Source organism: Gastrolobium bilobum, unplaced genomic scaffold (assembly GCF_033153095.1).
Source record: "Gastrolobium bilobum isolate Gb01-03AN ecotype WA unplaced genomic scaffold, APGP_CSIRO_Gbil_v1 utg10291, whole genome shotgun sequence".
In the NCBI taxonomy this organism is placed as follows: domain Eukaryota; kingdom Viridiplantae; phylum Streptophyta; class Magnoliopsida; order Fabales; family Fabaceae; genus Gastrolobium; species Gastrolobium bilobum.
This window is the reverse complement of record NW_026895626.1, coordinates 77,975-90,274: the sequence shown is the minus strand read 5'-3', so window position 1 is coordinate 90,274 and position 12,300 is coordinate 77,975. Positions and strand designations below refer to the sequence as shown.

Below are 12,300 nucleotides of genomic sequence, written 5' to 3'. Positions count from 1 at the left end.
AATCTATTTTGTTGGATTAATACTTTAATATAATATATATTATTTTGAATAATAATAAAAGAAATCAATGTCCTTTCAGAACATAGATGGAAGACAAGGAGAAGAACAGACACCGAGTCACTGAGACACGTTTGTACTATATCGTTTAAGGTGTCATTGTTCTTGTCAAAATCCCCTTGTTGTGTGTGGCGGGAAAACATTTTGCACTGTGTCTGGGGTTTTATATATGAACTCTGCAACCACACACTCTTCACTTTAACAAACCCAAACGAATCCTCTACAACTATTTCACAATGTATTACTGGGTAGCCGCTAGAAACGTCGCCGTTTCATTTCCACGGTGGCGTTCCCTTTCACCCTTCCTTCGCTCTCTTCCACCTTCTACATTCATTTCATTCGTTCCCTCTCGCTTCCTCACTCAGTAATCTCTCTCTCTCTCTCTCTCTCTCTCTCTCTCCACTTTTTTTATATCAAATCATAAAATATCATCACATGAATATAGTATTTTATTATATTGTTATCTATTTGTAGCTATGATTTGTTTAGCTATCGATTATTTTTTTTTTTTTGAAATAATTAATTTCTTAAAAGTTTTTCTAAAATAAGCGAATTCAAACTTTTCTATTGAATGAATGTCTTGAAATTGGTAGAATGTGAATGGTATGCTTGTATACATATGTTTTGTTATTGTTGTGTTAGATGACAAGTTAAACACGTTGTCACGTTATCATTCTAAATTTGCAAAAAATAAAATGCTCTAATTTTTTTTTTTTATGTAATATTTTCTGGACTTGCCGAAATACTAATGATGTAACTTTCTATTCTGTTGTGGTATGGCATGTAAATTGTGAACAGAGTGAATGGACATGTTGAGAATGTACCGTGTTCTAAAGATAGGAAGGTTGTAAGGAGGAGTGGTAAAGTGACCAAGAAGCTCAAAGGACCAAATAATGTTTTAGATGATAAGGATCTTTCTCACATATGGTGGTGGAAGGAGGTAGGTCGCTTTAGTTTTTTTTTTTTTTTTCTTTTTCGGCATCTTGTTAAATTTATACTTGGAGGGCGAGCCTTGGAGCGGCGGTAAGGTTGCTCTTTGTGACTTGAAGATGTACAGGTTCAAGTGAGGGAAACAACCTTTTAGAAAAAATGCAAGAGTAAGGCCGTGTACAATTGACTCTCATCCCTACCCTCTCAAGTTGGGGGGAGTCTTGTGCACTGGGGTTTTCCCTTGTTAAATTTATACTTTGTTATTGTTGAATTTTATTGTTTTGATTATAAACAATGGAATCTTTTGAGAAAACCTTGCATTTTCTTTCTTATTTCCTTTCCAATTATGGCAGAGGATGCAGATGTGCAGAAAGCCTTCAACTGTCCAGTTGCTGAAAAGGCTTGAATATTCTAATTTGCTTGGCTTGGATTCTAACTTGAAAAATGGAAGGTGAGCACTTATGAAATTGAGGTTATTATTTTCTGCTTTTCCTTTTAATTTTTGTAACAGAAAATCGAAATCATTGATTGTTGGTTTTCATTCTTATCCATTTACACTGGCTATTGTTTCATGGAAGATCACAAATATTTTGAACTCCCTTATTGTCTATTTTAAGGGATGGTATAATTGTCAGAAAGTTGATGGAACATTCAATTTTCACTGTGTAGTCTGAAGGAAGGAACACTCAACTGGGAAATGTTGCAGTTCAAGTCCAAATTTCCTCGTCAAGTTTTGCTCTGCAGAGTATGTTATATTTTAGTTAGAAGGAAACACTGTTGCCAATTCTCAATAAGGCACACTGAAGTTAACTCCCCATTTCTACCTTTCATGGAGTAAATTATTTCTACCCTTCATGGAGTAAATTCGTATTCCTTTTTTAATATATATATATATTTATGCGCAGGTTGGGGATTTCTATGAAGCTATTGGAATAGATGCGTGTATTCTTGTTGAATATGCCGGTTTAAATCCCTTTGGTGGTCTGCGATCAGATAGCATTCCCAGAGCTGGTTGCCCTGTTGTGGTATTGACATTGCTGCTTATTTTTATCTTCTGTTGACAAAATTTTATATTGATGCCGTGATTGGTTATGTTTAATCTTATATTTATAAATGTTAGTGAAGCATACCAGAAGAAAAAAGTGGTCCAACTTTTGTCTAGTATATTTTTATACCAAGTGTTTGTGCAACAATAAACATATACAAATTCCATTCTATGAATTATGCTTGTGTTTGGATTGCTTTTCTAGGTTGAGCTTTTGTAAATGGTTTCTGAAAGTTTAATGAATATTTTGAGTGTTCATGTTTGCTAATGTAAGTGAGAGAAGGACATCAAGGGGAGGGGGGAGGGGGGAGGGAGAGAGTCTCTCTTTTCTAATTATTTTATGTAGTGAACTTATTTTTCCCCTAAAATAAATGTCACTTCAGTTGTGCTCAAGAATTATGTTTTTAATTTTATTTGCATCAAAAACAATAAATATGTACCTATTTTGATACAACAATGGTTCAATTTGGTTGTTGATTATATATTTAAGGATGTGCTTGGTCTTTTCTTTGATCACAGAATCTTCGACAGACTTTGGATGATCTAACACATAATGGTTATTCAGTGGTGAGTGCAGCAATTAAATGTTCTACATATTTTTTTCTCTTACTTATTTTAAATTTCATAATCCCATGACTGAATTTATCTTATCGCCTGTTGTCTGTGAGTCTGTATTATCCTTCAAAATGAAACTCAAAATGATTAGTTCCTGTTTATGGGTATAATATATGCTGTTAGTAAATTATTGTTATGATGTATGCCAGCTTACCTGTTTATGCATACATGTGCGTGTAACTTTTGGTCTTAACAGTGCATTGTGGAGGAGGTTAAGGGCCCAACTCAGGCTCGAACCAGGAAACGTCGCTTTATATCAGGGTAAGTACAACATTCTCTATAAGCTAGTGCCCTCTCTCTCTTTATGTTGGGTCAATCGACAGAGCTTGCTTTGGTTACAAGTGAGGAAAAGAAACCTCTTCTTTTTTTTTACAATGTTTGTTTTATTTTTTGGTAGAAAGTTGGTGATTTGTGGATATGTTTCTATGTGCCTTTTCTTTTTGGATAGGAGATGAAATCTTAACAGATAGAAAGGAGAAAATGGTATATGGATAGAGGTTAAGACCTCCTTAACAAACCTAAATCCAACTCAAAACCTAATATAAGCAAGATGGTTGCTGTATTTGGTTTTTGTTGTCAATTTCTTTAAGATATATTCCAGTAATAAAATATGTATCTATTTGCCAAATTAATACGAATTTGTCAATGGAAATATGGGTTTGTATTTCTTAACTCTACACCTTGTGGGAATCATCTTTATTTATCCCAATTGCTCTACTTGGCTTTCTACAATTATGTAGATACACTACGCACATAGAAACATCGTTTGGCTTTATCAAAAGATAATGAAACAAAAATACCTTAAAGAAACAGCTAAATAACTCATGTTTTAATTTTGATACCACATTTACCAATATCTATAACTGAAGTTTGGATTCCTAGGTGCTTTTATAATAAAGCTGATCAGTTTTCATGAATGAACTCAAGTTGTTATTTTTTGAAAAGCAAATCAAAGTGATGCGATGTGTGGATGGGGGATTCCTCTTTTCTGGGCCTCCCTTCCTGTTTTAATCTATCTTGTACGATGCTCCTGTTTGTCAGTTTTTTCAACTATTGAAAATTGTCCTTTTTCTTGAAATTTCACTTTTTCCAAATCTTAAAGGATTAGAGACTTCTGTTTTGGTCTTGTTGTGATTTGATCCTTACTAGCTGAACCAATTCCTGTTGGCATGTTTTTGCATATATATATATTTATATAATATTATATATATATATTTATATAATATTATATATATATATATATATTTATATAATATTATATATATATATATATGTATGTATGTATGTATATACAAGGAGATTTGTTGATTGCAGAGCTCAGAGAAATGAAATAGTTCTATCCCACATAATTTTTATCTCTGATAAACCAATTTTGGATTTTCAAAGTATGTGATGTTGCTGACTTAATGTTCAAACTTTCAGGCATGCTCATCCTGGAAATCCGTATGTATATGGACTTGCTGAGGTTGATCATGATCTTAACTTTCCAGACCCAATGCCTGTAGTAGGTATGGAATTTTTTTTTAAACCTATTTAGACTACTAATTAGAATTTTAATATTCTAACAGTAATCTATATTATACTTGGTCTCTTCTCTTCTTTTTAAGCAATTGCATAGCTTTAGTTCCTGCTTGCTTTTGTAGCGTTTTGATGGGCCTCCTAATGTGGGTATATCAAAGAAAGAAGAAAGGGATGAGGGTCAGGGATGGAAATGCAAAGGAGTTGGTGAAGGAATCTGCTTTGGAGGGAAGAGAGAATTCTAGTGGAATGGACACTTGCAGCTGTGAATTGGAGGGATGGATGCTGAAATCATGGGAGAAGGAGTGAATCTAGTGGGGGAAGAAGTTAGGGGGAGGGAAAAGTAACCAGGAAAGAATTTAGTGGTGGCGTAGGCCTTGGGGCAGAGATAGCTCACTGCTTTTCTGACATTTCATTCTTTTTGTTCTCTCATATTTGTCTTGTCTTTACATTTTCTTCTGTTTCTACGTTAAATGAGCAGTGCTCCCCTTTTTTCACATTGATCCATTGTTAATACCGGGTTGTAAAAAGATGACTGGATTGTAGTCTGGGGTTGGTGAGATAAATCATAAATGAATGTTAAGTGGGACAAGACGACCGTTACGGGGCAATGTCGCAATTTGGAAAGATTTCTTGTTTGGATATGCAAAGGGATCAGAGCTCTTTAGTCCATTTATTTATTTTGTTTCCTGATCTGTCTTTCTGTTTATAGAAGGTATTTTATCCTGTTAGAGTGTATCAGAATAACAGTGTGTTACTTCTAGCCTAAGTTCTTTTAGTCTGTTAGACAGTTTACTAGTTTGATAACGAACCAGCTGCCAGCTGGCATAATTAAGTAGTTAGGTTAGTTGCTAACTTCACGCACATAAATATATGTACCTGAACATTAGAAGGTTCAATTAAGAATCCAGATACAGTATTTCAGAGATTATATTTCTCCTATCTCTTTCTACATTTTCTTTTACTGTCTCTCGTTTTATTCTAGTTCTTTAATCACCATTGTCCTCTAACTTTCAGTCTTCATCTCTGGCTCCCACTCAGCCAACTATGCACTCTACATTGTTGAGTCAGATTCAACGGCTTCTAGCTTTTGATTTTGACTCTTACCCCTACTTGCTGTATTGTCCAATCCATCCTTTTGCCCTTGGGGATTTCTAAGAGGAGGAAGAGGTTGGTTTTGCAGATTCAGAGGGAGAGGTGGTTGTTCTGGCTATCACAACTCCATTGCTTGCCAAATGTGCCAGAAATCTGGTCATTCGTTATCCTCGATTTGATCAAAATTTCACTCCTCAGCTTTACTATCCTTACAACAATCCATTGTCAAGTGCTTTGCGGTATACACAAGCTCATGGTTATGACTTTCATCTTCAACCAATTGGATAACAGACTACACTTCCTTAGCCATTTTCATCACCATCACAATATCAACAACCTCAGTTGTATCCTCCAATTCCGTCACCGTTCAGACAGTCTGGTCACTCTATGCTTTTCACGTAAACCATACTTTGATCCTCAGCTCAGTCATCAGCACATACCATCAGCTCAGCTCTGGTTTTGTACCCCTGCTGCAGCTACCACATGCTTTGTTAGCTGCACCTACTCACTACTTCTGTAGAAAATCCTAATTAATTACTTGTAAATATTTCTGTATATTGAGGATATCATCATCTCCCTAATTTATGGGGAATCAATTAGGATTAATTTCCTCTTTCTTTTAATTAGGATCGATTTTGTAATTATTTAGTTTCTCTTTTTCTCATAGGTTACCTGTATATATTTTAACCTACTGTTGATCAATTAAGTCAATACATGAAGTATTTTCACAATCCAATCAGGCTTGGCATCCTGAATTCTTGATTCTGTAGCTGCTCATGATGTCACTGTAAATCAAGAAAATCTTTATGAAGCTCTGTACTCTTGGGCTCAGACCAAGTCTTGATGGTTAATGGTCAAGGTGTGTCAATAACTTTAGTTGGCACTTCCAAATAAATTCCTCACTGTAACCAGTAACCACACACCACATTGGTCCTCAATAATCTCTTCATCCCTTCCATTACCGAAAACCTGGTCAGTGTTAGTTAGTTTGCAAGGGATAACTCTTGTATTTTGAATTTCACTCCAATAATTGTTTGTCAAATTTCAGGTTTCCCATCAAGTACTCATGGGGGCTCTCTTGGAGCTGATGGTCTATACAAATTTCATAATCTCTCCCTGCTTGGAGAAACTATGTTTCCTCTCTTAGTTCAATCTTCTAATAGTGTAACATCTAATACTGTACCTACTACTCTAGTTTATGAAGTTCCTATGCTTTCTGCCACATCCTACCCTACTTGGCACTGTAGGTGTTGAAATTATAGGGATTTAGGTAGGGAAGGGAGAAAAAAAGAGAATGAAGACTGAACAATATGAAATTGGTATTGATTTGATGTGTTATTATGATGTGATACAAACTACGAACCACTAATCCCTATTTAAAGTTGTAGGAAATTAGGACTAAAATATTTTCGTTTTTATTTTCTATTAATTAGTGGATAGGACCAATGGCTCATTGCTGAGTCATCCTTATCTATTTTTTCTCATTCTTTTTTGTATAAATCTCCCTATCAGTGTAAATCATTTGAATCAATTCAGAAAAAACATTTTTTTTTATATTTCAATAAAAGTAAATTAGACTAAATCCTAATTAAATGGGAATTAAATTATGAAATATGAAGAAGGAAACTATTCTTAGTAGGTCATATAAGATACTATTAACTATTCTAAGATACAATCAAGATATTGAAAGTTAATTTTCATATATTCTAGCACTCCCCCTCAAGCTAAAACTTACTAAACTTTAACTTGTTACAAATGATACCTTTAAAATTGAAAAATAACCAAATAATATAATATGGGCTCCACAAAACGTATCTGGAAAGACAACTTAGAAATGTGGCCACTGTCCAATTTGGGTGTCAATGGGTTCTGGTTATGGCAAGTTGGGGTGTAGAAGACAGGTAGGCTACATTGCAGTCACACACTCACACCTGTAAGTTCTGATGCCATATTGAAATCTGAACAGTGAAAGTTGGATGAGGTCCCATCAAGAGCAAACTGCAAACAAGAGCCTACACTACCGGATTTTGAAGACTTAATAGGCAAGTTGAGGATGATCAACATTTACCTTCCAAATTGAGAGGGAGGGTGGCAAATCCTTGTAATTATTGTAATTAGAATTTGTAGGTATCAACAAGGATAGATATGATTTTTTTTCTCAAATTTATTGTACTTATGTTGTTTCATTTTTTATCCTTATGCTCTCATCATATATTGTAATCTCATATTGGGAGAATTACATGAAGAACACAGTTTTCACAATTTGCAATTCTTAACTAAAACTACATCTTTTGACAACATTGGAAGGTTCAATTTGGATGATTTTTTTTTTTTTTTTGTAGGAGTATCTCATTCTGCGAGGGGCTATTGCATTAGTTTAGTCCTAGAGACCATGAAGACATATTCTTCAGAAGATTGTTTGACAGAAGAAGCAGTAGTGGCAAAGCTTCGTACTTGTCAATACCATCACTTGTTTCTGCATACGTCGTTGAGGCAGAATTCTTCTGGTCTGCACTTTCTCATTCTTTTTTTCTATATTTTTATTTTTAATTTTTCATTTTTAATTTTAGGCCAAATTTTAGTACCCAGAGGTGACTTGATATGAAGGACATGGCAAAGTACATATAATTAGATTTTTATGTTCCTAGCTGTACCTAGATTTTTCTGTTTTCGAGGATCCTATCCTCTACTTAGTTGTATTTTTTCTGTTTTCTGTAGTATTTTTTTTTTGTATATATAAAATACTGAAAAATATTAAATTATATGACCATAGTCATTTCAGTGCGGTGTTTAATTAATTATTCTATAAGAGAAAAAATGGTGTGTGTGGAAAAGAATATCATATGAGAGATAGAAATATCCTTCTTACTACATGCTACCTCAATACCCAACAAATACTATATTGTACCAAGATATGTGGAATTGTTTTTGAAGAGAGAGGGAGAGAGGGAAATCCTCTTACTTGATTTCTTTTAGGCTCCCTGTACATGTATTTATACTAATGTATAAGAAAGGTACCCTTCTTGCTTCATGCCACCTCAATACCCAAGAAATACCTTACTGCACCAAGATGCTTTGTGTGGAATTGTGTTTGAAGAAAGGATTTGCAATCTTTGATTTTGATTCATCACTCCCTCTAACAACAATATCATCTGCATATACCCTTAGGTAAATGCAACCATCATGAGAATGGTAAGAGAAGACTGAGTGAATAAAACTGCTTTGCTGAAGTCCTAATTGCAAGATAGCAAGAGTCTTGACTGAAGATCTGGTAGGGGCCCAAAATGGTTTATGTGCTAAACACTTAACAACACTCTAGAGCCCGTTGGGCATAAAGTATGGATGATGCATAGGGCCATTGGGACTTGTGTAGAAATATAATTTAATAATGAAGAATGGTGGCAGTAAATATTGGAATCCTGATCACTTGGTCATAAAGGCCTTGATAACATGTTAAAGATTAACTCCCAAAAATATAAATTTCCAAGTGAAGTCCCAAAAATGATTTTATATCTTTAACACATACTAGTAGTGTTGCTTTCTAACAGTGTGCGTGGTCACTGCATGTATGTGTGTATATTCCTGTCTAGGATCATTAACTGAAAAGATGGTTAATATCTTGACTTTATTAACCATTACTTTAGTTAATTCATTATGAATTGGAAATTTGTTGATCAGGATATCCTGAATTGTAATTCTCCCTCTGATTGGTTGATTTCCTGCGGAATGTTAAGAGGGAATTTCTCCTCACAAAATATGCATGGTACATTTGTAGTTTTCTGCATTCTAGTTATGTATTTGGGTAGTGTTTTTTCAGGCACATGCCACTGGGGAGAATTTGGTGAGGGGGGCCTCTTGTGGGGAGAATGTAGTTCCAGACATTTTGAATGGTATGATGGCAACCCTGTCTCCGATCTTTTGGTCAAGGTATGATTCTAAATAAGTAAATGTCTTTTGTATGTTTATTTTGAATGTATTGTGTGATGAATAATTGAGATTTTTAAATGTGTGCCTTACTTTGGAACATAGGTAAAAGAGCTTTATGGTCTTGATCATGAGGTTATATTTCGGAACACAACCGTGTCTTCAGGAAATAGGGCTCGACCTTTAACTCTTGGAACTTCTACTCAAATTGGTCAGCATATTAAGCATTGATGAAAAATTTATGCTCACTGGTTTTTTCTTTCTCCTAAATCTGCCTGTCCTGCATTTTTAGGTGCCATTCCAACTGAGGGAATACCTTCTTTGTTGAAGGTCTTACTTCCATCACATTGCAATGGATTACCTGTATTGTGAGTAAGGGATTATTATATTTTTTGTTATGTGGTATCTTTGGAAATTATTCCATGCTAGTTTTTGACCAACTCACCATTTGAAATTTCCATATTTACTGGTTTGTTGATTCTATCTTTATCCTTTTCATTGTATATCATCATGCCCAATCTAGTTACAACCTTGCTCTCTACTTTTTCATTATAAATGCTTCCCTGAGTATAAATGACTGCCAGAATTTTTTTCTTTTTGTATAAAGACTTCATCTGGCTGCATTTTGCATTTCACCCTTTCTTGCATTTTCATATAATTAAAAAGAGCTTGAAGTATAGTCTTGTAGTGATAAACTCTGGATCCCATGGCAAATTTATACTCAGAAATTGCAGAATGTATTTTCTATTATCATGATAATTCTAGTACATACTGATACTATGGACTTGAATGGAGAAATACTGAATATTATTTTTGAACAGATATTGTACTTGGGGTTCATTCTAATATATATGCCTAACTAAATAATTATTTTTTTTAATATAATGATTAAACTATGGTAACAAAATATTTACAATAATTAAAATGATTTACAAAGAATATTATGTTGTGAAGTGTGCTGGACTGATGTGGGACTTATTTTAACACTACCCCGTAAGCTGGTGAATGGATATCTATCATTCCCATTTTGCTAGTAACGTTCCAAAACCACTATGTAGGAGGTCCTTTAGTTAACACATCTGCTAGCTGAACCTTTGGGAACATAAACCATACTTATCCATCCACTATCTAGTTTTTCCTTTATGAAATGCATGTTTATTTCGATATATTTAGTTCTGTTATGCTGAACCACAATATGATCGACAGTAAAAGTCCTTAACAATCATGTATAAAGTACAAGAGTCATATGGTTTACTAAGGGAGTCAATAAGTGATTGAAGGCATCTCTGGTTTTCCTTACTAAGGGCTGGTACTACATTTGCCACCCTTGGGACCTCGTCTATGGTATTAGACATGATGGACTGAGGAGTAGTGTGGTTTTGGGTAGTGATAGAGTGATGGGTAATCTCTGTATGTTGTGGGTATGGATAACAAGATAGTGTCTAGGACACTGTAGCAAACAAGAGGAAGTTTTGAGGGCTTGCTGTTTAGTGAAAAGAGTGTGCAAGATGATGTATAAGGCGAGGGTGTATCTAAGTAGAGGAAACTGAGACAAGTTCAATGGCACCAATGGTACGCATATAGAGTTGGGATGCGCCTCTATAAGAGGCATGTTGACTCACACATATTGGCGCAAGAGCGTGTGGAGGGGTTGTTGGAGATGGTAGGTTGGCCAGCGGATGATTATTCTTTTGGTGAGATTGCTAGTTAAAAAGAGGATGGTGGCTGGCGGCAGACAGTTGTGGCTGTGTCAATTAGAGTGGGTGAGGAGGTATTCGGTGTGATGAAGGCACAAAATGAAATGTCAAACATGCTGCAATTATGGCAAACTAGTGTTTTTCAAGAGAGTAGGTTCTCCATTGGACCTCTCAAACCAACTTAAATGAGAAAACATTGAATATTAATTCTAAATAATACTTTGCATGGGGTTTATTCTATTATATAGAACTTATTGAAAAAGGTTTTCAGTATATCGATATTGAATAATTACATGAGGAATGAGGAGTATTTATACAAGAAAAAATAGCGAAGCATGACTCACCAAATCTAATCACAATCATAAGAATGACTCAGCTATGACTCACTAAACCTAATCACAATTAATTCTAATTAATTACAATTAATCCTAATTAATAGGAAATAAAAAACAATCAATCCTAATCAATCTTAATTATTCCTAATTAATAGGAAATAAAAACGGAAAAATACTTGAATTTGAATTCTGATCTTCTACACTCCCCCTTAAGTTGGGAGGTAAATGTTGATCATTCCCAACTTGCCAATCAAGTCTTCAAAGGCTGGCCGGTGTAGGCCCTTAGTGAGAATATCTGCAATCTGCTCTTTGGTAGGAATATACACCATACATACACTTCCATCATCTATTTTTTCTTTGATAAAGTGGCGATCAACCTCCACATGTTTTGTTCTGTTATGGTGAACTGGATTTTGAGCAATACTGACAGCAGCCTTATTATCACAATACACTCTGACAGGTAGGGAAAAAGAGATCTTCAATTCCTCAAGGAGTCTTCTTAACCAAATTCCTTCACAAATACCATGGGCTAGAGCCCGAAATTCTGCTTCTGCACTGCTCCGGGCAACAACTGTTTGTTTCTTACTTCTCCAGGTCACAAGATTTCCCCAAATATAGGTGCAATATCCTGAAGTGGATCTTCGGTCCAATGCAGAGCCAGCCTAATCTGCATCTGTATATATTTCAATCATCCTCTTGTGTCATCTTTTAAAGAACAATCCTCGACCAGGGGTGTTTTTAAGGTACTTCAGAATTCTATAAACTGCACTCAGGTGTTTTTCCTTAGGAGAATGCATGAATTGACTAACCATGCTAACTGCAAATGCAATATCAGGTCGAGTGTGAGATAAGTAGATCAACTTCCCCACCAATCTCTGATACTGCTCTTTGTCAACTTCTTTCCCATCTACGATTCCCAATTTAATATTGGGTTCAACTAGAGTCTCTGCTGGCTTGCACCCAAGCATTCCTGTTTCTTGTAACAGGTCTAGAATATATTTCTTCTGAGTTAAAGAAATTCCTGCCTTACTTCGAGCAACTTCCATGCCTAGGAAATATTTGAGAGATCCAAGATCCTTCAGTT

General features: G+C 35.1%; 1 protein-coding gene across 1 annotated transcript in view; it reads left to right on the top strand.

Moving 5' to 3' along the window:
* Positions 1–293: 293 nt before the first annotated feature.
* Positions 294–12,300, top strand: part of LOC133285134 (DNA mismatch repair protein MSH1, mitochondrial) — a 50,471-nt gene continuing 38,464 nt past the window's right edge. Inside the window, exons 1-12 of the mRNA XM_061482311.1 lie at positions 294–421; positions 856–997; positions 1,341–1,438; positions 1,657–1,732; positions 1,893–2,012; positions 2,552–2,599; positions 2,844–2,908; positions 4,070–4,155; positions 7,603–7,767; positions 9,078–9,187; positions 9,290–9,395; positions 9,477–9,552. Coding sequence (XP_061338295.1) covers positions 294–421; positions 856–997; positions 1,341–1,438; positions 1,657–1,732; positions 1,893–2,012; positions 2,552–2,599; positions 2,844–2,908; positions 4,070–4,155; positions 7,603–7,767; positions 9,078–9,187; positions 9,290–9,395; positions 9,477–9,552 — 1,220 coding nt within the window. The remainder of the gene's footprint in view (positions 422–855; positions 998–1,340; positions 1,439–1,656; positions 1,733–1,892; positions 2,013–2,551; positions 2,600–2,843; positions 2,909–4,069; positions 4,156–7,602; positions 7,768–9,077; positions 9,188–9,289; positions 9,396–9,476; positions 9,553–12,300) is intronic.